General features: G+C 42.1%; 2 protein-coding genes across 2 annotated transcripts; both read left to right on the top strand.

Annotated features, from left to right (window-relative positions):
* Window positions 1-173: 173 nt before the first annotated feature.
* Window positions 174-3100, top strand: LOC139919624 (uncharacterized). The gene is made up of 3 exons (XM_071909417.2): window positions 174-230; window positions 516-1033; window positions 1255-3100. The coding sequence occupies exons 2-3, from the start codon at window positions 550-552 to the stop codon at window positions 2637-2639; spliced, it is 1869 nt and encodes a 622-aa protein (XP_071765518.2). The 5' UTR covers window positions 174-230; window positions 516-549; the 3' UTR covers window positions 2640-3100.
* Window positions 3101-6060: 2960 nt separating this feature from the next.
* Window positions 6061-13308, top strand: LOC139919735 (uncharacterized). The gene is made up of 3 exons (XM_071909565.2): window positions 6061-6622; window positions 10869-10895; window positions 11027-13308. The coding sequence occupies exons 1-3, from the start codon at window positions 6256-6258 to the stop codon at window positions 12469-12471; spliced, it is 1839 nt and encodes a 612-aa protein (XP_071765666.2). The 5' UTR covers window positions 6061-6255; the 3' UTR covers window positions 12472-13308.
* Window positions 13309-18628: the final 5320 nt, after the last annotated feature.

Genomic DNA, 18628 nt, shown 5'->3' with positions numbered 1-18628 from the left:
AACGCACAATTTAATGTCATAATTTTGTACCAAGGTGTGATAAACCTTGTTGGACTGAAGGTGGATTGGTTGTCAGTATATTTCTGATGCTTTGGGTCGTAACAGCTCAGCTGGTTGGCCAGAGCCACGGGAAGTGCATTGCTCTTCCGGTGTTATTATCTTATCCATGCAAGCTATGTAGCTAGCCGCCTAGCATCTAGATCCAGTCAAAAGGCGCTTCACTCACAAAGGTAGGTCCTGTCTTCTTTACCGATAAAAACTGAATGAGTGACAGTGACAGCTGCATGTAAGAAAGCTGCAGCAAAGGATCCACGGTGACAGCATTGCTGCCAATATGTTAATACTAGCGTTAGTAACGTACAGCTAGCTAGCCACTGTTGTGTTTAGCTATGTTGCTAGCTGTGAGCAAGATCACCAACACCGATATCATTAATGCTTGTTTTGGTTTCTTGCTGAATTTGCGTGTAGCTTCCAACTTCGTACCCACCTCACCAGTGTGTCCCTTTGGTCCACAGCATACAGTAGAGAAGAAAGCCTAATGGTGGCAACATGAAGATCAAGTCTGTTAAAAAGAAATCTTTGCTCAGCAAAGCAAAGGGAGTTAAAAAACGCGATGACCTGATCATAATTAAGACTGAATCTGAATTACAGCTGGATGGTAAAGAAGAGGAAGTCGCCAATGAAGGTCACACTAATGGATTTGATCCTAACATCCAAATCAAAGAGGAACCAGATTCACATGCCATCAGTGAGGAACACAATGGTGGCACATCAAGCTTTTTAGACACTAACACTGGCACTGACACATCCAAGTCAGAGGTTCACCTTGAACCAGGAAATCTAAACATTAAGGATGAGCCTGAGTCTGACCATGAACCAGAATATGAATTCAGTAAGGCGGCGGTCAAGAAGGAATCAGAGTCATCATGTGTTAAGGAGGAGAGCGGCAGTGAAGAGGTCCAGGAGGAGGGGGAGGACGCAGACAACCTCCAGGAAGACACTGATGGTGAAGGAGGAGAACAGGGCTGTAAAGGTAGGTGCAGTAGTTCACGCACTGGTCTAAACAAAGTCAACACACTGGGTATGGTTTAGATTTTGTCAATTCCAATTCTGTTTATTATTTCCTTTTCTATTCTAGGTACCAAATTACATTTTATGTGTAACATGTAGGTCCAAAAATCATTCATAATCTCTTTCTATTTCTAATGCTCTCTCTTCTTTCTGTGTCCTCCTCCGGGTCCCTGACCTACTTAGAGTCTTCATCTGAGTTCTTCCCCTGTCCGCACTGCACCGTCTCCTTCACCAACTGGGATTTCTTGGAGAAGCACGTCAAGTGGGTCCACCAGAAACAGTATCTCGCCACGCTGAAAAAATGCCTCTCGAGCCGCAAACTCAACCTCATCTCCAAACACGCCTGCACCGTCTGCAGTAGCACCTTTAACTCTAAAGTCCACCTTCGGGTCCATGTGCGTGAAGCCCATCCTTCTGCCCCGCCCCGGAGACTCCACCCCTGCCCAACCTGCGCCCGCAGTTTCCAGTACCTGAAGAACTTGAAGAATCACTGCCAGCGTTGGCACAGCATGTCTGTGGTTACGAAAGGTGGACATCTCAGTTGCGCCGACTGTGGGAAGAGCTTTAAAACCACCTGGGGTCAAGGGCCTCACGTGTGTCACGAGCCTGAGGACTCAAAACCTCACGATACGCCGGTCTGTCTGGACACTTCTGTGCAATGTTCAGAGTGTGGCAAGAAGGTACGCACACCTCAAAGCTTGGAGGATCACATGCGGATCCACACAGGAGATAGGCCCTTCGTCTGCAAGGAATGTGGCAGGAGGTTCTCGGAGCGCAGCGGGTGGCGCCAACACATGAAGATTCACACGGGGGAAAAGCCGTACAAATGCCAGGTCTGCGGGAAGGCCTTTTTACGGTCGCACCACCTCAAATGTCACTTAACCACTCACTCGGGCAAGAAGGAATACTCATGCTCTGAATGTGGAAAGGAGTTTGGATTCAAGTCGAGTCTGGATCTCCACCTGAGGTCTCACTCCAGCGAGAAACCCTTTCACTGCAACGTGTGCGGGAAGAACTTTAACACCAGGAGAAACCTGCGCGTTCACACTAAGCTCCACACCAATGAGAAAGCCCACCAGTGCGGGGACTGCGGACTGAAAATCGGAGATCTTGGGGCTTTGAAAATACACTTGCGGACGCACACCGGGGAAAGGCCGTACCACTGCACGGTGTGTGGCAATAGGTTCATTCGCCTCGCACATCTGAGGAACCACCAGCGCACCCACACCGGCGAGAGGCCCTACAAATGTACTGAATGTGACAAGAGCTTCACCCAGTCTGGTGACCTGGTGAAGCATAAGAGGATACACTCGGGAGAAAAACCCTTCGAATGCCCGGACTGCCATCGCCGTTACACTTCCTCCGGAGATCTGGGCAAGCACATGAGGAGTCACACTAACCTGCGTCCCTACACGTGTCAAGAATGCGAAAAAAGCTTTCGTTTGTCAGGACATTTAAAGACCCACATGCTAACCCACACGGGGGAGAAGCCGTACTCCTGCCCCAAATGTCTGCGCAGGTTCGCTCGCTCCCACCACCTTTCTGGTCATGTGGCCAAATGTCGCTGAGTCTTTTTGGGAGGAGTGTAAACAAGCTAGGTCGGCGCTTATATCGGAGCTGTATACAGTAGATGATAGCCTTTGCCCGTGTCATATTTTAAACAGTTTGATGAATGAATGTGTATAAATCAACAAAACTCATAGCTGTAAATACTGAATTATTTATATGAATTGGCTGCAACTCTCTTGACTCAAACAACTGTTTTAATTTATTTTGAAAAGTAAGTTGAATATATGAATTATGTTTATTTATGCATGGAACTTTTTTAATGTACTAGCCCATGACTAGTATTAATTTGTTACAGGATAGTTCTGAATTGTTCTTGCAATACGCAATTTTAATGGAGGCGTAAGGAGACGATAATGCAGATGGAAGTGCACTGGACATGCCGGGATGGTTTCACCCCTGCATAGACTGCTGTATTATTTGCAGAAATGTAATAAATTATTTAAGTAATGCATGAACACAACATAATGTGTGATGTTACTGTGTGTCACCAGAAGAGGTCTGATTATTGTAACCATGGTATTTTGTTTTTGAATTATTGCTTTTTAGTACATCTCTGCCATAAAGGAAAATGCAGGCATTGCATCGGTGTGTCAGAAGTGTTAAGGCCCATAATGGGGATGGTAATTTCATCAGCAGCTAATCTCTAATTAACACATTAACTGGCATGTCTAAAAATAACAAGACACCTATGAAAGATGTTATTGACAGCTCTTTTTTGTCAAAACAACCCAGGTGACAGATGATGACATTTTTTCCTACAGTAAATGAAATATCAAGTATGTCAATTTCTCATTTTATACTGGTGAGGCATGCAGTGTTTTGTTCTTTCAACTCTGAATTTAGTTTTATATTCTATACTATATTCTATAGTCATGTAATTGTTTCATCCCCTATCCTATAATTAGTATACTACTACATATATACGATATGTGTTATTCTGTAGCACTATCTAAACATCCTATTCATGTGTTACTGAAGTTATGAATGTATACATACTGCTCTGTTTGTTTACACTTCAGATAATTGATCATAGATGTTCATTTTATTTTCGTACAGTCTCTTAAGGTACAAAGGGTTCCTAAGCTCTGGAAACAGTCTGTAATAGTCCCAGTAGCTAAGATCAGTACTCCAAAAGTTTTAAATGATTTCAGACATGTTGCTCTAACTTCATTGGTCATGAAATCCTTTGAGAAATTAATTAAGAGTGTGATCTTACAGCAGCTAGGGGACAGCCTGGACCCCCTACAGTTTGCCTACAGGGCGGGCAGAGGGGTAGAGGATGCCACCCTGACCTTGCTTAACCTTTTGTTTAAGCATCTTGAGACCCCTAATGCCCACGCCAGACTTTTATTCATTGATTTTTCCTCCGCGTTTAATACTATTCAGCCGCATCTACTTGCAGAGAAACTTATTTCTCTTTTTAAACTTGATCTTATCATTACTGGCTGGATAGTAGACTTTTTAACTAATAGATCGCAATGTGTCAGGGTCAATGGTGCGTATTCTAATTGGCTGTGCTCTTCCGGTTCTCCTCAAGGTTGTTGTTTGTCTCCCCTTCTCTACATTATGTACACTAATGATTGTCTGAGTACTCATGAAAACAGGCACATCATTAAATTTGCTGACGACTCTGTTATTGTTAGCCTTCTTCAGGGGCAGGACCAAGACCATGGACCTGTGGTGGATGACTTTGTGTCATGGTGTGATCAGTCTTTCCTTCACCTAAATGTTACAAAAACCAAGGATATGATTGTTGACCTTAGAAAGTCATCACCCAGCCCCACTTTGACGGTCATTAAAGGCTCTGATATTGAACTGGTGGAAAACTACAAATATCTCGGCACTATTATTGACAGAAAGCTGTGTTTTGAACCCAATGCGGATGGTATTTTAAAAAAAAAATACAACAGCGTCTTTTCTTTTTAAGGAAAATGAATTCTTTTAATGTTTGCAATACCATGACGACTCTTTTTTATCGGAGTTTTATTGAGTCTGTCTTAACTTTCTGCATTGTAGCATGGTATGGCAATCTCAACTTGTTGAACAGGAAGAGACTTAATAGCCTTACCAGAGTGGCAAGCAAAATTATTGGAGTGAGTCAGGCCCAGCTCACTGACATTTATCATGAACGGGTTCTTGGGAAGACCAGAGTCATTCTGGACTGTTCTGATCACCCCCTACATGGGGAATTTATGTTGTTGCCATCAGGCCGCCGTTTTAGGGTGCCGGGTGGAAGGACTAAGAGAATCAAGGCATCTTTTGTTTCTGTAGCCATTAGTCTGCTGAACTCCAAATAATCATTGAACTATAGGGACTATGATTATATGGAGATTCCTTTTACACTAGCTTAATCTATTGTTTTGATCTTTATTGTACAATGGTACTTGTGAGGAGCCCCTCTGTCACGATCTTGTATTGTGTTGCGTTGTGTTGTGTTGTTGTGTTGTGTTTTGTTGATTGATGTTGTGGACCGCTTGGTTTACCATGGCTGCAAACCCAATTTCCCTAGTGACAATAAAGTTGAGTTGAGTTGAGTTGGGCGCGGGGTGTCCCGGCGGGGCGGATTATCGTTTTAACAGCATTGTCCCAAACGTAGAAGCTCCGCCCACGGGGGGCAGCCGGAGAAACAAAACGTGTGCCGACCTTCTCATTTGAGCGGGCAGAACACGTGGAAAATCGCTGGAGATTCATTCATCTTGCAGGGTTGTTGTAGTCTGCAGCCGTAAAGCCTGGTAAGCAATGCATGATTCATCACTTAAGAGAGGCAGTTTTTTTCCGAATATGAATCGGTTTGTTTAAGATAGACACTCACACGTAGCCTGGCAGACAGACAAAAACAGGCTGGCTCACACTAGCTGTTATCTCGACCCAAGTGTGTTAGTGAGCTAACACTGCTGCCCAGGCACTGCAAACACAAGCTACAGCTAACGCAGCTAATAGCAAAGCTAAGTGTGTTTGGATGCAGAAAACTTTAGTCAAACTAACGCTATGTCAGGATTGTGAACATCTACCTACCTGCTACGCTAACATGACTCCCATGTTCAATTACATTAAGACTGATAACATGCATTCGTGCTTATGGGTAAACTGCCATCTAAGCTGTGAATCTAATAGGTTGTGTATGATAGAAGTTAGCTAGCACACAAGTCAAATAGTTGCAAATAACTGCATTACCTTGCTGACCTGTTGGCATAGTGGCAAGTGCTTTTGGCAAGCTTTCACTGACTTCTGACAGCTTTGTCTACAGAACATTTCCTGTTAACTGAAGAAGGAAGGCACCAGCCAAGTAAGATGATCCAGTCTGCCAAGAGGGGCCGTGGGCGTCCTAAAAAGATTGTACAGGCTGAGGAGAAAAATCCCCTGGTCTGTAACAGGCAGATTCAGTTAGTTAAAAGGGGACCGGGACGCCCTAAAAAGACCTTAGGCCCAGCAGCGGAAGAGTTCTCTTTGGTAAACAAAATCATTAGTCCCACCAAGGGACCCAGTTGGCCCAGAAAGCAGAGTCGACACACTGAGATAGACTATCCCCCAATTAAAGCTACCAAAGAGGGACCAGGGCGCCCTAAAAAGAAAACACTACAAACTGAGGAGGGATGCCCCCTGACAAACAAGGTAATGAAATCTACCAAAAGGGGACCTGGGCGCCCCAAAAATAATTGTTTACAAACTGGGGGGGAGCTCCACCTAGGCAACAAGATTATCAAATCTGCAAAAAGGGGACGTGGACGCCCTAAAAAGTGCACTGTACAAAGTAGAGAAGAGTTGGACAATAACCAGGAGAATGTAAACAGAAATAGTGTCAACTCTAAACAAATCAAAGGGGAACCAGAAGACCCAGAGTTGCATGAAATCTGCCATGTAACAAAGTTTGGGAATTGGGAATTTGAAGGCCTGGAGGCATTTGCTAAGGAAGAGAGTGAGCCGAGCTTAAATGGACACCATGAGGAGACACCAGAGGCCGAGGCAGTGGAAAACAATGAAGGTAAGGCAACACACAGCTAATCTTTTGCTAATCCTCCTCCTGCTCCAATAGGGAGTTTTTTTAGTTGTTTTTTTTCTCTTTAGATTATTCATTACTCATCTAATACAGATTTTTTTTTAAAGCATGCAGTGTTTCTGATTTTTCTATTATTGAATTTTGAATAAATTGTGTATATTTTGTTAACCTCACAAAGATGTCTTTTCTGCACAATTTGTGGTTCTGTTCAAACACTAAATAACTAAATGCTTTAATGAAACGTAACACAAGCCTATGGTAGTGACCATGATTCATGAATAGACAAGTAACGCTGCTTCATGGCTAACAGATGTGCAAACTGCTTGCCCTTTTGCCCTACAAAAATGAGATTTAGCTGAACACTGGTAGGCCAATAAGCAATTTCATATTTAGATTTAATTACTGCTGTAACAAGCGGCCAGTTTAGAGCCTATATAGCCTTGGCCATAGCTCCCAGGATATATAGGCATGAGGTGAGCCACTATAGGTCAGCAGCAGACTGAGATGAGACCAAAGAACATTTTCCAACCTGGTTTGGACAACAAAATTAAGTAAACTTCCCTTTACAGTCACTAGGCATTTACCAGGTAAATGCATGGTAAATATATTAAAATACTATTACAGCTGTAACTAAGTAGGTAAATACTTTGTCAGGTTGTCAGGTGTAGGATGGTAACCGTTTCATGACATAATTCCTAGGGAATTGGGCTACAGTTTATGAGAGACACCTTCTCTATTATCCATAAATTCAAGGAATAATCTAGTACTGAAGGTTTATATTAGCAATAGCCCAAATTTAATTGTGTACTTTTCTTTTTAATCTTTTATTTTTCTCTTTTCAATTTCAATTTTCTATTTCACTGCATTTTTAAAATGCCATTTCATTTTCAGTTTTTCTTTTTCTATTTCCATTTTCACTTTTTATTTTGTTATGATCATTCCTGATGCTACAGTAAAAAAATCAAGCAGTTATTTAATGATTACATTTGGATTCTGACAAAAAACTAAACTAAACTTTAGGTATGAGGCTAAACATAAAACTTAATTGTCCTATTCCATTTTTAGTAAGTATTTACAAAGTAAAATATATTTGGCTTGGCCGGTCAGTGCATGTAGCCTACAGTGGACAGCACTTATAATACCTATGTTCAGCAAAGGCAGATTCATAGCAGAGCTTCTTATATTAGAATAATTCACATTAGGTCTACATGCACTGGACCACTTGGCACCAGAATTTGGGCTACTTGACAAATACATACTTTTATATACTTTATAACAGTCTAGAATGGCTGACACTTCTTGTGAAGAATTCAAAATCATTTTACATCTCCCCACAGAAGTTTAAAAAAAAAAAATTAGACAATCCGTTTTAGTATGCTGTCAGTATTTAACACCTCAACTTCACAATGGCGTTGTTAATTCAGGAAACAATTTTGTCGGTTAGAGAATGTTTTTGATTCAACTGTTGCATTGCTGTCCTCTTGGAAAATGAACCAAATACTATAAGGGCATTCCGTGTAGAATCAGCATCTGTGTTATAGTAATAGTTGAATGAAAATGTTAATGGCATTGTTAAAGAAAGAGTAAGAGAGCAGAACACAGGATTAGAAAATAAAGTTTAATTTATTACACAACTCTCAGCCTTTTTGAAAGAAACTAAAGAGTCCTAAAGTCATAGTATTGATAGAATTGTGTGATTAAAATTATCATTTTATAATTTTTTTTTAGGATTTTGAATAAATAGTATTCAAGACTCTGGTACTGGTAATTCTGGTGACCATTTTGCCACGAACAGGCAAGATGGAGCACTATTTTGTGAACTCATGTGGGAAGCCTCTCTTCTGATCTACGACAGCTATATTCATAGCAAGGAGCAAAGAACAAGTCATTCTGGAAATGCACCAAGTACGCCAGACACTGCTACGGGCGTAACACACCAACTGATGGAAAGATGTCCAAGGTTACTGGCACCCACATACACAAGCCTGCAGAGTTGGACAGCCAGTTAAGGCAAGCTGTGAATAAGATTAAAGAACGCAGCACAGATACTCTGTACTGTTCTGGCTGAGGTTCTAACCAACCTGCCAGAGTCTGTTGCTATGGAAATGGCCTGTACAACTGCACCGAAGAAGCAAATACATTGTTATCGCAAGAGACACAGTCACACCCCTCCAGAGGCAGCAAGTTTCGTCAATTTGATGATACCAGAGTCTTACGATAAGATGACACTTAGAAAAGATGACCAAGGAAAGGAGGCAGCCACTGAACCATTTCTCCTCCACAACAGTTTTTAGTGGGAAGAACATGGTTTACAGACGGCACTTTCAAGACTTCACCAATGTTGTTTGCTCAAACGTACACCATCCATGGTTCTCGCGCTGCTTCCAAATAAAACACAGGTAAGCGATCTTGCCCAGCTCCCCCCAGTAGTGTAGCTACTTTGAAAATTAGACCATAGCTTTATTTTTTGCGTGACTGAATAGCCTAGGCTACTTGAACTGGTATTTAACACATGCTTTTGTTGTTGTTTTTTGTTTTGTAGGTCACATATGAATGTGTTTTCATGGCAGTTTAAAGTCTCTGCGTCAACTTGAATTCAGAGATAATCATGACGGATTTCGAGCGGTCCACTATCAATGCCAGTTCTGCTTCTTCCATCTCTGTCATGCATATTGGAAATGCATTCCAGATGCCCCAGGAGTCGCCAACTGCTACAAGAAAGATCCCGGTTTCACGCTTCGTCTCAGGATGGTGCCAGCTTTGGCCTTCGTCACCCAGTGGATGTGACAGAGTGCTACAGACAAATTTCTGCACATTCCCTGTTTCAGGATGAGTGTGTGACAACTTTGGAGACAATGTTCCTTTCTTGCAGGGGGGAGCACCGCTGTATCCCATTGGTAAGTTAATAATGATAATAATAACAATAACAATATACTATCGGCCAATTAATAATAGTAATGCATTATTAATTAAAACAAATGTTTTCTCTCCAGAGTTGTTGAATTTTCCACACTGAAGCATGAGAAGGCCGCCCCAAAACCAACAGTTCTGTAGAGGGATGGCATCGGTCATTCTCCAGTCTATTGACTGCTGCACACTCATCACTGTGGACTTTAATTCATAACTTGCAGATGCAGCACAATCTCATCAAGTTCAACATCACCAGCTGACGGCTGGACAGTTGGTGACCACCAAGTGGCTGCGAACCAGAACTAAGCAGAAGCGTCTTGTCCCTTGTGGGGAAACACAAGGGACACACTGAGAATTGGATTTGTGTTTTCTGAAGAGCGTCATGCACACATTCCTCCAACTGTAGCCTAAGGTGGCTATTTTAAGCACAAACTCATGTCAGAAGTAGAGCCAAAACAATTCAGCGTTGGATTTTTAAAACACTTCATTAATAATTGTACATAAGAACTACTTTTTAATTGCATCATTGGACTATTTCTAATTTGAAATATGCTCAGATTTTTTAGCCTTTATGCATATACTCTGACACTGTCTCTTATATATTGTGTACCTTTCATACAAAGTGTAGTGTCCTTATGCACATACTAAATAAAAATTCACTGTTGGCTCATGTTGCACTAATTAGGCTAAGTCGGCTATAGGTTATTCTTAGTGTGTGGTGAAGTGGTTTAGAAATTAGCATAATCACTAACCATCATAACCATCAAGTGGGGCGATTGGGGGGAAAAAAGCATGTCAAAATTAACGACACAGATTCTTAAATACCAACTGTCAAGTTTGAGTGGATAATCAACTGAGGGGCGATTGACCCAAAAACAAAAAAAGATTTGTTCTGAACAAATTAAAATGTTTATCCTAAATATTTCTAAGCTACATTTCTTGTGATTTCTTTAGAGACACGATGGAAGCTAATTATTCAGCTAGTGTTAGGTCTATCAAGTCAGAGTAGAAATTAATCGAGAGGGGCAAAGGAAGGGGCAAATGAAAAGGAAAACAAAAGATTTGTTATGAACAACTTTTTTTAAACTTCTAAACATCATGAAGGAAGCTATTAAAATTGAGGTGCTCCCTGTATCAACAATGACCTTGCACAAATTCTGACAGACCAAATATGTAACCTCTAGTTTCAAAGATCATTTTCTCAAATACTGGGTAGATTCTTGCATGTCTCTGTAAATTTGGTACTATGAGCTTCATCTCTGCGAATGGCTACCATGTATGGATCAGTGCAATACTAACTAACACCTTCTTGTTTTCTCAGAGACTAAAGTGAAACTGGACTGTAAAAGTAAGTGATGTTTGTTCCCACAGCATGACCATGTTCTTACCACATACTCTATAATTGGTTATTTTCTTTTCATTTCAATTAAGACCAGTGTATACCATGTATGTTAATTTGTGCACTGTTCCCCTCTCTAGCTCCGCCTCTGCAGGAGACACCTGAGTTCCACCCTTGTCCATACTGTACTACCTCCTTCACTGAGCCTAGCTTCCTGCAGCAGCATGTCAAGTATCGTCACCGTGACGAGTACAATGACACAGTGAGACGAATCTCCTCCAGGCACCAGTTCTCACAGGACTCCACAGTATACAGCTGTCCTCAGTGTAGTAGTACTTTCCATTCTTCGATGCAGCTAACAATCCATAAAAACCAGGCCCATCCCTCTGCTCCGCCCAAGAAGCTCTACACGTGTCCAGTCTGTGCCCGCAGCTTTGATTACCTGGGGAACTTAAAGAATCACTGCCGGAGTTGGCACAGCATGTCTGTCCACACCCACAAGGGACATCTCCGATGCTCGGACTGTAGGAGGAGTTTCATTAAGTCCTGGGGACAGGGGCCTCACCAATGCATTGGCAGGAAAACCAAAACCAGGTTTGCTCATCCTGAATATACAAAGCCTTTGTCCCTTGTAATAGGTGTCACTTGTGAAAAGTGTGGCAAGACAGTGCAAAACCTTACAAGTCTGCGTAAGCACATGCTTCTACATACTGGGGAGAAGCCTCATGCCTGTGAAGAGTGCGGCTCAACCTTTGCAGATAGCAGTACCCTCCGTAAACATATGAATATACACTCACGAGCCCAGCCATACGAGTGTGAGCTGTGCAAGAAAAAATTCTCAGAGGCAGCCCTTCTGCGTAAACACAAGATCATGCATACAGGCGAGAAACCATACTCCTGCTCCGAGTGTGGGAAGGCCTTTGCCTACAAGCAGTCTTTACTCAAACACAAACAGACCCATTTCCCATCAGGGGAATGCTTTGATTGTTCAGAATGTGGCAAGAGCTTCAGTAGCAAGGACAAAGTGAAATATCACATGAGGATCCACAAAAAGACGCACCAGTGTGGTGAATGCGGCCATAAGGTGGCCAGCTTGCAGATACTGAAGGTACATATGCGACGACACACGGGAGAAAGGCCTTACCACTGCAAGGTGTGCGACAAGCGTTTCAAGCGTCTGGAGCACTTGCATAACCACCGGCGCACTCACACCGGTGACAGGCCGTACAAATGTGACCAGTGTGAGGCGAGCTTCGCTCAATCTGGGGATCTCACCAAGCACAAGAGGAGACACACAGGGGAAAAACCCTACGTGTGCACTGTTTGTAATCGGGGATTCACCTGTAAAGGGTCACTGAGCGTACACAGCGCGATCCACTCCGATGCACGTCCGTACAAATGTGAGGTGTGTGCAAAAACCTTTCGCCAGAGGTCACAGCTCACTGCTCACAAGAAGATCCATTCAGGGAAGAGGCCATACCTGTGCCTTTACTGTGACGGCCGCTTCAAACGCAATGAACATTTGAAGATTCATCTTAGCAGATGTTTTCAAAGAAAATCATCAGACAAACAGGGATCTGAATGATTGATACCAGTGGCTGTATGACTAATGGAGAGAGATCAGATTAACTGTTATTAACTGTAACTCGGGGTACATTCCATCTTAAACACACTTTATTGGCTTACTGACAAAAATTAAACCTTATTGGACAATCACGTTTGTTGTTTAAAAGGAGACATAGTGGCTGCTATAGCTGTAGGCAATTTTTATATTTTTATTTTGTTAACCAGTGTTTATGAATACAGTTGAACCCAGTACTGGACACAGCGGTCAGTTGTTAATCAAGGTGATGATGTGTCGATTTGTGTCGATTTAATTGTCCCTTTTTCCTTCATCCCCCTTTTTTTTTTTTTTTTACCCCCTTGTGAAAGTGGAGATAATTGGCCGTGGGTTAGAACTGTAAGGAGAGTTTTTATCTGGTAGTAGTAAAATGTTGTTTGTTTTTAAATGCCAAAAAGAAATATCATAGGTTTTCTGCAGCCATTTTTTTTAACCTCCCATGAAGTTACATAATTTTTATAGTATAATTTAAATAGTTGACACACAAATGAATTTTATTTTGCGGTTGTGCTAACATCCTACTCTACCTCCTTTATGGTGTTTGCTGTTTACCCTGCTGTCTCATATTTTAATAACATACTAGCATATAGCTTATATGAAAAAGATTGTACTGTTTTAATTGTTGATTCCTTGAAGAAGAGTTTTCATAATTTGTATGGGGTTTTCTTTAGATAGTAACACTATTTTTTCAGATATGGTGGGAAAAAAAGGTTTAAGTTGGCAGGATAAATCTAACCTAAGGCATGACATTTATATGATCCTTTACTATAACCTATTTAGTTTTGGAAAATTGTGTTATGACAAGCAAAGTATATCAATAAAATGATGTAAGCGCATATGTATGTGTGTAAGTGTATTTGTACAAGTGTATATGAGAGCTACAGGGCAATACCAGGGAAATCTGCAAAAGGATTCAATGACAGACTAGCAAGAGGAGCTGAAAGGCCCATTAAGCAGGGAACAAGTTCGGTTTAGTTTAATGGCACATATAAAAATGATATAACACAAAAAGAAGATTAAAAAAAAAAAACTTGGATTTTGCAGGTGAGATAAAAGAAACCCCAAGGGGCTTAGAAAAACAACTCACAAAGAAATGACAAAAAAATATCAAGATGACAAAAACAGAACTTGCTACGAGGAGGAAAACAGTATTTCCAAAATAAAATGCACCAAAAACAATAATGGAAAAAAGATAAATAAAAATGCCAATATTTCAGATAACCTTTGAAAACGAAATGTACTGCTGTATAATTTTATTTATGTGTTTCTGTCCTGCATTTTAACTTATTTTTGGACCAGAACATATATGTTTGCCTCTAGTAGGGCAGTCGTCAGAGGCAAACCTTCCTCACACATTCATTTACACCAAGGATATGCATCACTAGGACAAGGGCCCCAAACAAACCTGTCTGGGTCAATTCAGTGGGAATTGGTCTATTATTTTTATGTCCGCGATTACGAGGACAGAGCAGTAACTACGACTCCTGCACAGATAACAAAGATGTATTTAGGGGTAAATAATATTGAGTGTACCTTTGTTTAAAGCTGGAATCAATACTTCTTAAAGCGTGTCCATTTTTCATTTAGCCGCGTCATGTCTGTGCGGAGGAGGGGCAGAGAGATGAATGGGTGGATCCTCTAATTCCCCCTGTTGCAGTTATCATAATTGTTGAACAACCACGGTTTTTAAAGATCGGGCTTGAGGAGAGGCAGGCCACACAAAGAAAGTTAATAGATTTGGAAAATTGAGATAGATTGCACAGCAGCCGTTTTTTGGAATGATCCATTGGCTTGGCAGGCAGATGGACAAATATGATGAGGAGGGAGGGGGGACGAGCACAGCGCTCAAACACAGGGCAGCAGAGAATGCATCCTGACAGATAAAGGTGTTGTTGTTTAGCCTTTTGCGTTTTCTCTCATCGTCTGGTGGGTGATAGCCGGATATGTCACAGTTTGAGGCCTGCATCGGTTTTAATGCAGATGAGTCGGCCAGTGGATTCTCCCTGAAAGGCCGTAATGAAACAGCAGTAGTTCCTCTCTTGAGGCACCAGGGGGAAACGGATAGCTGTGGAAAGGATGCTTCAGGGAATAGGCGAGATCAGGAAATCTCTCTCTCCCTCTGAAGTTCCACACCATTCGTTAGAGCCGGGATATGGAATAGGCCTGTGGTCAGTGTTGCATGCCGAGATTGAGAACCTAAGAGTCTTTTTTTTTTCACTCTAAAGGAGCATCATACATTCTCCTCCATCAGAAATATTTGGCAGTGTTGTTCCAGCTGATAGTGCTCCCTGTGCAGCACCCCTGACCCCGTCATTTGTCTGGTGCAGGTAGCTTTTAGAACCTCTAAAGGATATATACAACACCATGTGATACAGTATATCCAGATGGGCCTATATTTGTTTCCATCCGTTTTGATATCGGTCATTGTTTTCGCATTTGATGCATTCAGGCCTTTCTCTGCTCCTCAGAAATCTTTCCCATGTCCAATTTTCCCCTTTCCCGTGTCCAATTTTCCCTAATATTCAGATGATTATGGCATGATGCTTTCCTTCCCTCCTTTCAGTATTCTACTCTTTTCCTCCCCTGCTCCTATTTTCCCCTGATTCTCTCCGACTCCGTACCCTCAGATGTATTTGTGACATTCTGCCACATGGTATGAATGTCTAAAATGACATTATGTTTCATCAGTGCAGATATAGATACACTACGATGGCTGAGAGTCTACTGCAAATCATCAACAAATCGAAACATAAAACCTTACATTTATTTAGCCTTCCCTGTCCCAATGCCAAATGGCAAAAGCATTTTCAATCTGCCCCCCTTGACAGACAGTTGGTAGTCTTTTAGGTTGCAGTCTGAGAATTGAATTACCCCATATTGGATCTTATAAAAGTCCAGTTGGGGGGATTTTCTTTTTGTGATGTAATTTGAGCTATCCAATTTTCCTTGTATTTACTGTCTATATTTTTGTCAATTTGGCAGAGGAACACATTGTGTGCGTTGGCGCTGGGTGTCATTGGTGTCGTCACGCTACGGTGGTTTTGGTGTTGGCTGGCCTCGGAGGTCAGTGTGTGGGAAGAGATGGTGGCTCTGCAGGGCTTTGGGGCGGCTCTTGGCCTGTCCCTTTGGGCTCCAGCAGGCCCACATCCACTCCTCTCATTCATGAAGGGGTCAACACACGGGTCAAAACACCCCGTTTGACTCCCCGCAACACACTGGTGTGTGTGGGCGTAGATGAAACTGGGTATTTTGTCGGCCTTTGGTAAGCTGCAGCTGGTAGCAGCTCTTACTTCTCCCTCTCAAGTCCAAATGTGCCTAAAAGCATGGCTTACACAAAGGAAGGGGAAAGAAAACACCATTAAATTGCGTTGCATCGAGTGTTAAGAGTGGGCTGCTGAGGCTGCCGAGTTACACATAAAGGGATGAAAAAGACCCTGTTTATTCCCTATTAGTATCACTGCATTGACAGGTGGGTATCAAGAACTCCTTACTTTTCTCTCCCTCTACTACCTATAATGCTAAGAATGCTGATAAGCTGTGCCGGTCCGGGCCGAAGTGTTATCCGCCGAGCCGGCTGGTATCGTGGTAACTGCTGGAGTGGATCTCTTGACCACGGCCTCCCTCCTCCTCTCATCCCACTGTAACCTTTTGCTCTCTCTGTCTGTTTAGCAGAGGGATAGAGATGTGGAGGGCGAGAGAGACTGACAGTGTGCGCTCCCCTGCTCAGTAAATATGAACTGCACCCAGCAGACAGACTCATTCATCACAGGGGAAAGAGGGGGAAAGGGGAGGGAGGGAGAAAGAAAGAGAGAAAGGGGGTGGCGGTGGTGATGGGGGGTGGGGGGGGCAGAGAAAGGACTAAGAGAAATGTCCAAGAGGAGAGGGAGGATGAGGAGGAAGAAGAGAGGTGGGAGGAATAGGAAGCAGATGGAGAGAGGATGAAAGAAAGGAAAGTGTTCTGGGTGAAATGAGTGGGAGAAAGGGATAACAGGCTGAAGAGGTGGAGAGAGACTGAGATGATTGAAGGATAAATAAAGGATAGTGGATGTGCATGGGGAAGAGAAACCTCAAGCATGGGAGAGCTGATGAAATATCGGAGGACATTTTATAGCTCATCACCAAGAGTGGCCTTTTGTTATGTCTCATTAGAGATCTTGCGGTGTGATCGCCGCCTTTAAGCATCATGTTATGAGAGCGATAGTATTTTCGCTAGCCTGCAGTCAGGAAGCTCAGATCTCACTCTGACTTGTTGCACCTCACTTTGACCATGAATATACAACTATAGGATGTCCGTGCCAATGTGGAGAAGGTCATGTTGCATCACTGCACCGGAGCTCGTATTTTTTCATGTATATCCGAGTTTGCGTACCAGTCAAATCAATTTCGGGGCTTAGCGAAAGAGGTGGATCAAAGAGGATCTGGACCTTCAAACAGCACTTTGTATTATAAGAGAACATGATATACTTCACACCGCCATTGTGTTGCTCCAGCGCTCTCATATCCACTCACACACAAATGCACACACACAAACATGCTCTGGCCTCATGTTACAAATTTGTGATGTTTGTTTTCTTGATTTTATCTCTATTTATGTCCGTTGTTGCTCTCTAAAGTAAATAAAATAGGACAAAAGCCAAAAAGGCAGATACTGAGAAAGAAATATAACCCTGCACACTGTCTACACTTGCATAATACTTTATTGCGACGTTTTGGTCAGGCAAAGATGTTTGCCTGATGAAGGTCCTATGACGGTAACATCGCAATAAAGTATTATGCAAGTGCAGACAGTGTGCCGGATGCTCTGTAAAGTACTGTTTTGTTAAAAGTGCTTTATAAATACCATCAAGAACAACTGACCTACAAGTTCAGTTTTATTTTACTATTGGATGAAACATTTCAAATGCATCCACGCCAAATGCAAGTGGGGAAAAAACATCATTTGTTGAAAATCCCAGAGTCCTTTGCCCTTTCCTGTCCATGTCCTCAATTTCCAACAACTTCCCCCTTTTCACTCCCACCAAAACCTCCTCCTCTCTCCATCTTTTTCCACTCCACAGAAAAGACAGGAGAGAGGGAAGATGATGTGTGACAGATGCCATATTTCGACTTTCTGTCAGGGAGATTAATATTGACACAGTGTGTTTCTTACCAGGGGCTTGTTGACTGTGTGTGTTGGGCTTTGATTTCATTATCCTCTGCTCAGCCACTTTTTTCTTAAGAATCAGACAATAACAGATGTGGCGACTGAAATGGAGACACTGATATTGGAGGGGCTGAGTGAACAAGTAATATTGCTGGGTGGAGTTGGCCATCAGTCCTGTTTGCCGTGGAAGTATAAACCCCCGAGGGTCCCCAAAGCACAGAGACCTATCAATTTTCTCACCCCCTTACCTCAACAATGTCATGGGGAGTAAGCTATGGTACAGTATCATAATTATTGCTGTTCAATCATGGCTAACTGTATTTGTTTATGTAAATGCAGAGGTTATGTCCTGTGTGGTTTGTACTTGGGAGTGAAGAGGAAACTGATGATGAGGATCATTCAGGATTCAACCTTCAGCCAAGACTTCCTCAGTGCTCATGTGGTATGATCCTTCCTTCCTTCATTCTCTTTACCTGCTTATTCATGGTCATGGAGGGCTGGAGTCTATCCCACCATGCACTGGGTGGAATGCGTTATTGGTAGCACTTTACATTATAGTACATATATTACAGGGTAATTACTGTGTAAATACATAGAAATGCTCAGAAAGTAACTGGTAATTTCTTGTAATAACAAGTAACTAATTATAATGTATAATTTCTCAGTTAAATGCTGCTAATTTCTGGTAATAATGAGTAGTTATTAGCATGATAACAGTACTAAATTAATGTAGTAAGTTGTGCAATCATTACAGAATAATTACAATGTAATACTTTGCTTACCGGCCTTTCAAATACCTAATATGGAAGTACTAGATAACACCATGGGAACTGTGCTGCCAATTTAAGTCAGGCTTGATAGCTCAATATTACACTGATTTTACTCTGTAGATACTTTATTCCTTGGTTCAATAGGGTGATGAGGTAGTTTACATCCACAGTGTTGGTATATGAAAATCAAATTTCATTCATCACTGAT

This window comes from Centroberyx gerrardi, chromosome 12, assembly GCF_048128805.1.
Source record: "Centroberyx gerrardi isolate f3 chromosome 12, fCenGer3.hap1.cur.20231027, whole genome shotgun sequence".
Taxonomy (NCBI): domain Eukaryota; kingdom Metazoa; phylum Chordata; class Actinopteri; order Beryciformes; family Berycidae; genus Centroberyx; species Centroberyx gerrardi.
Note: the sequence above shows the minus strand (reverse complement) of the source record. Positions and strands in the feature narration are given on the sequence as shown.

Coding starts and splice junctions, on each gene's coding strand:
- LOC139919624 (XM_071909417.2), top strand. CDS start 550: ATGAAGATCAAGTCTGTTAAAAAGAAATCTTTGCTCAGCAAAGCAAAG. Junction 1,034..1,254: donor AGGAGAACAGGGCTGTAAAG/GTAGGTGCAGTA, acceptor TGACCTACTTAG/AGTCTTCATCTGAGTTCTTC.
- LOC139919735 (XM_071909565.2), top strand. CDS start 6,256: ATGAAATCTACCAAAAGGGGACCTGGGCGCCCCAAAAATAATTGTTTA. Junction 6,623..10,868: donor GGCAGTGGAAAACAATGAAG/GTAAGGCAACAC, acceptor TTGTTTTCTCAG/AGACTAAAGTGAAACTGGAC. Junction 10,896..11,026: donor AGTGAAACTGGACTGTAAAA/GTAAGTGATGTT, acceptor TCCCCTCTCTAG/CTCCGCCTCTGCAGGAGACA.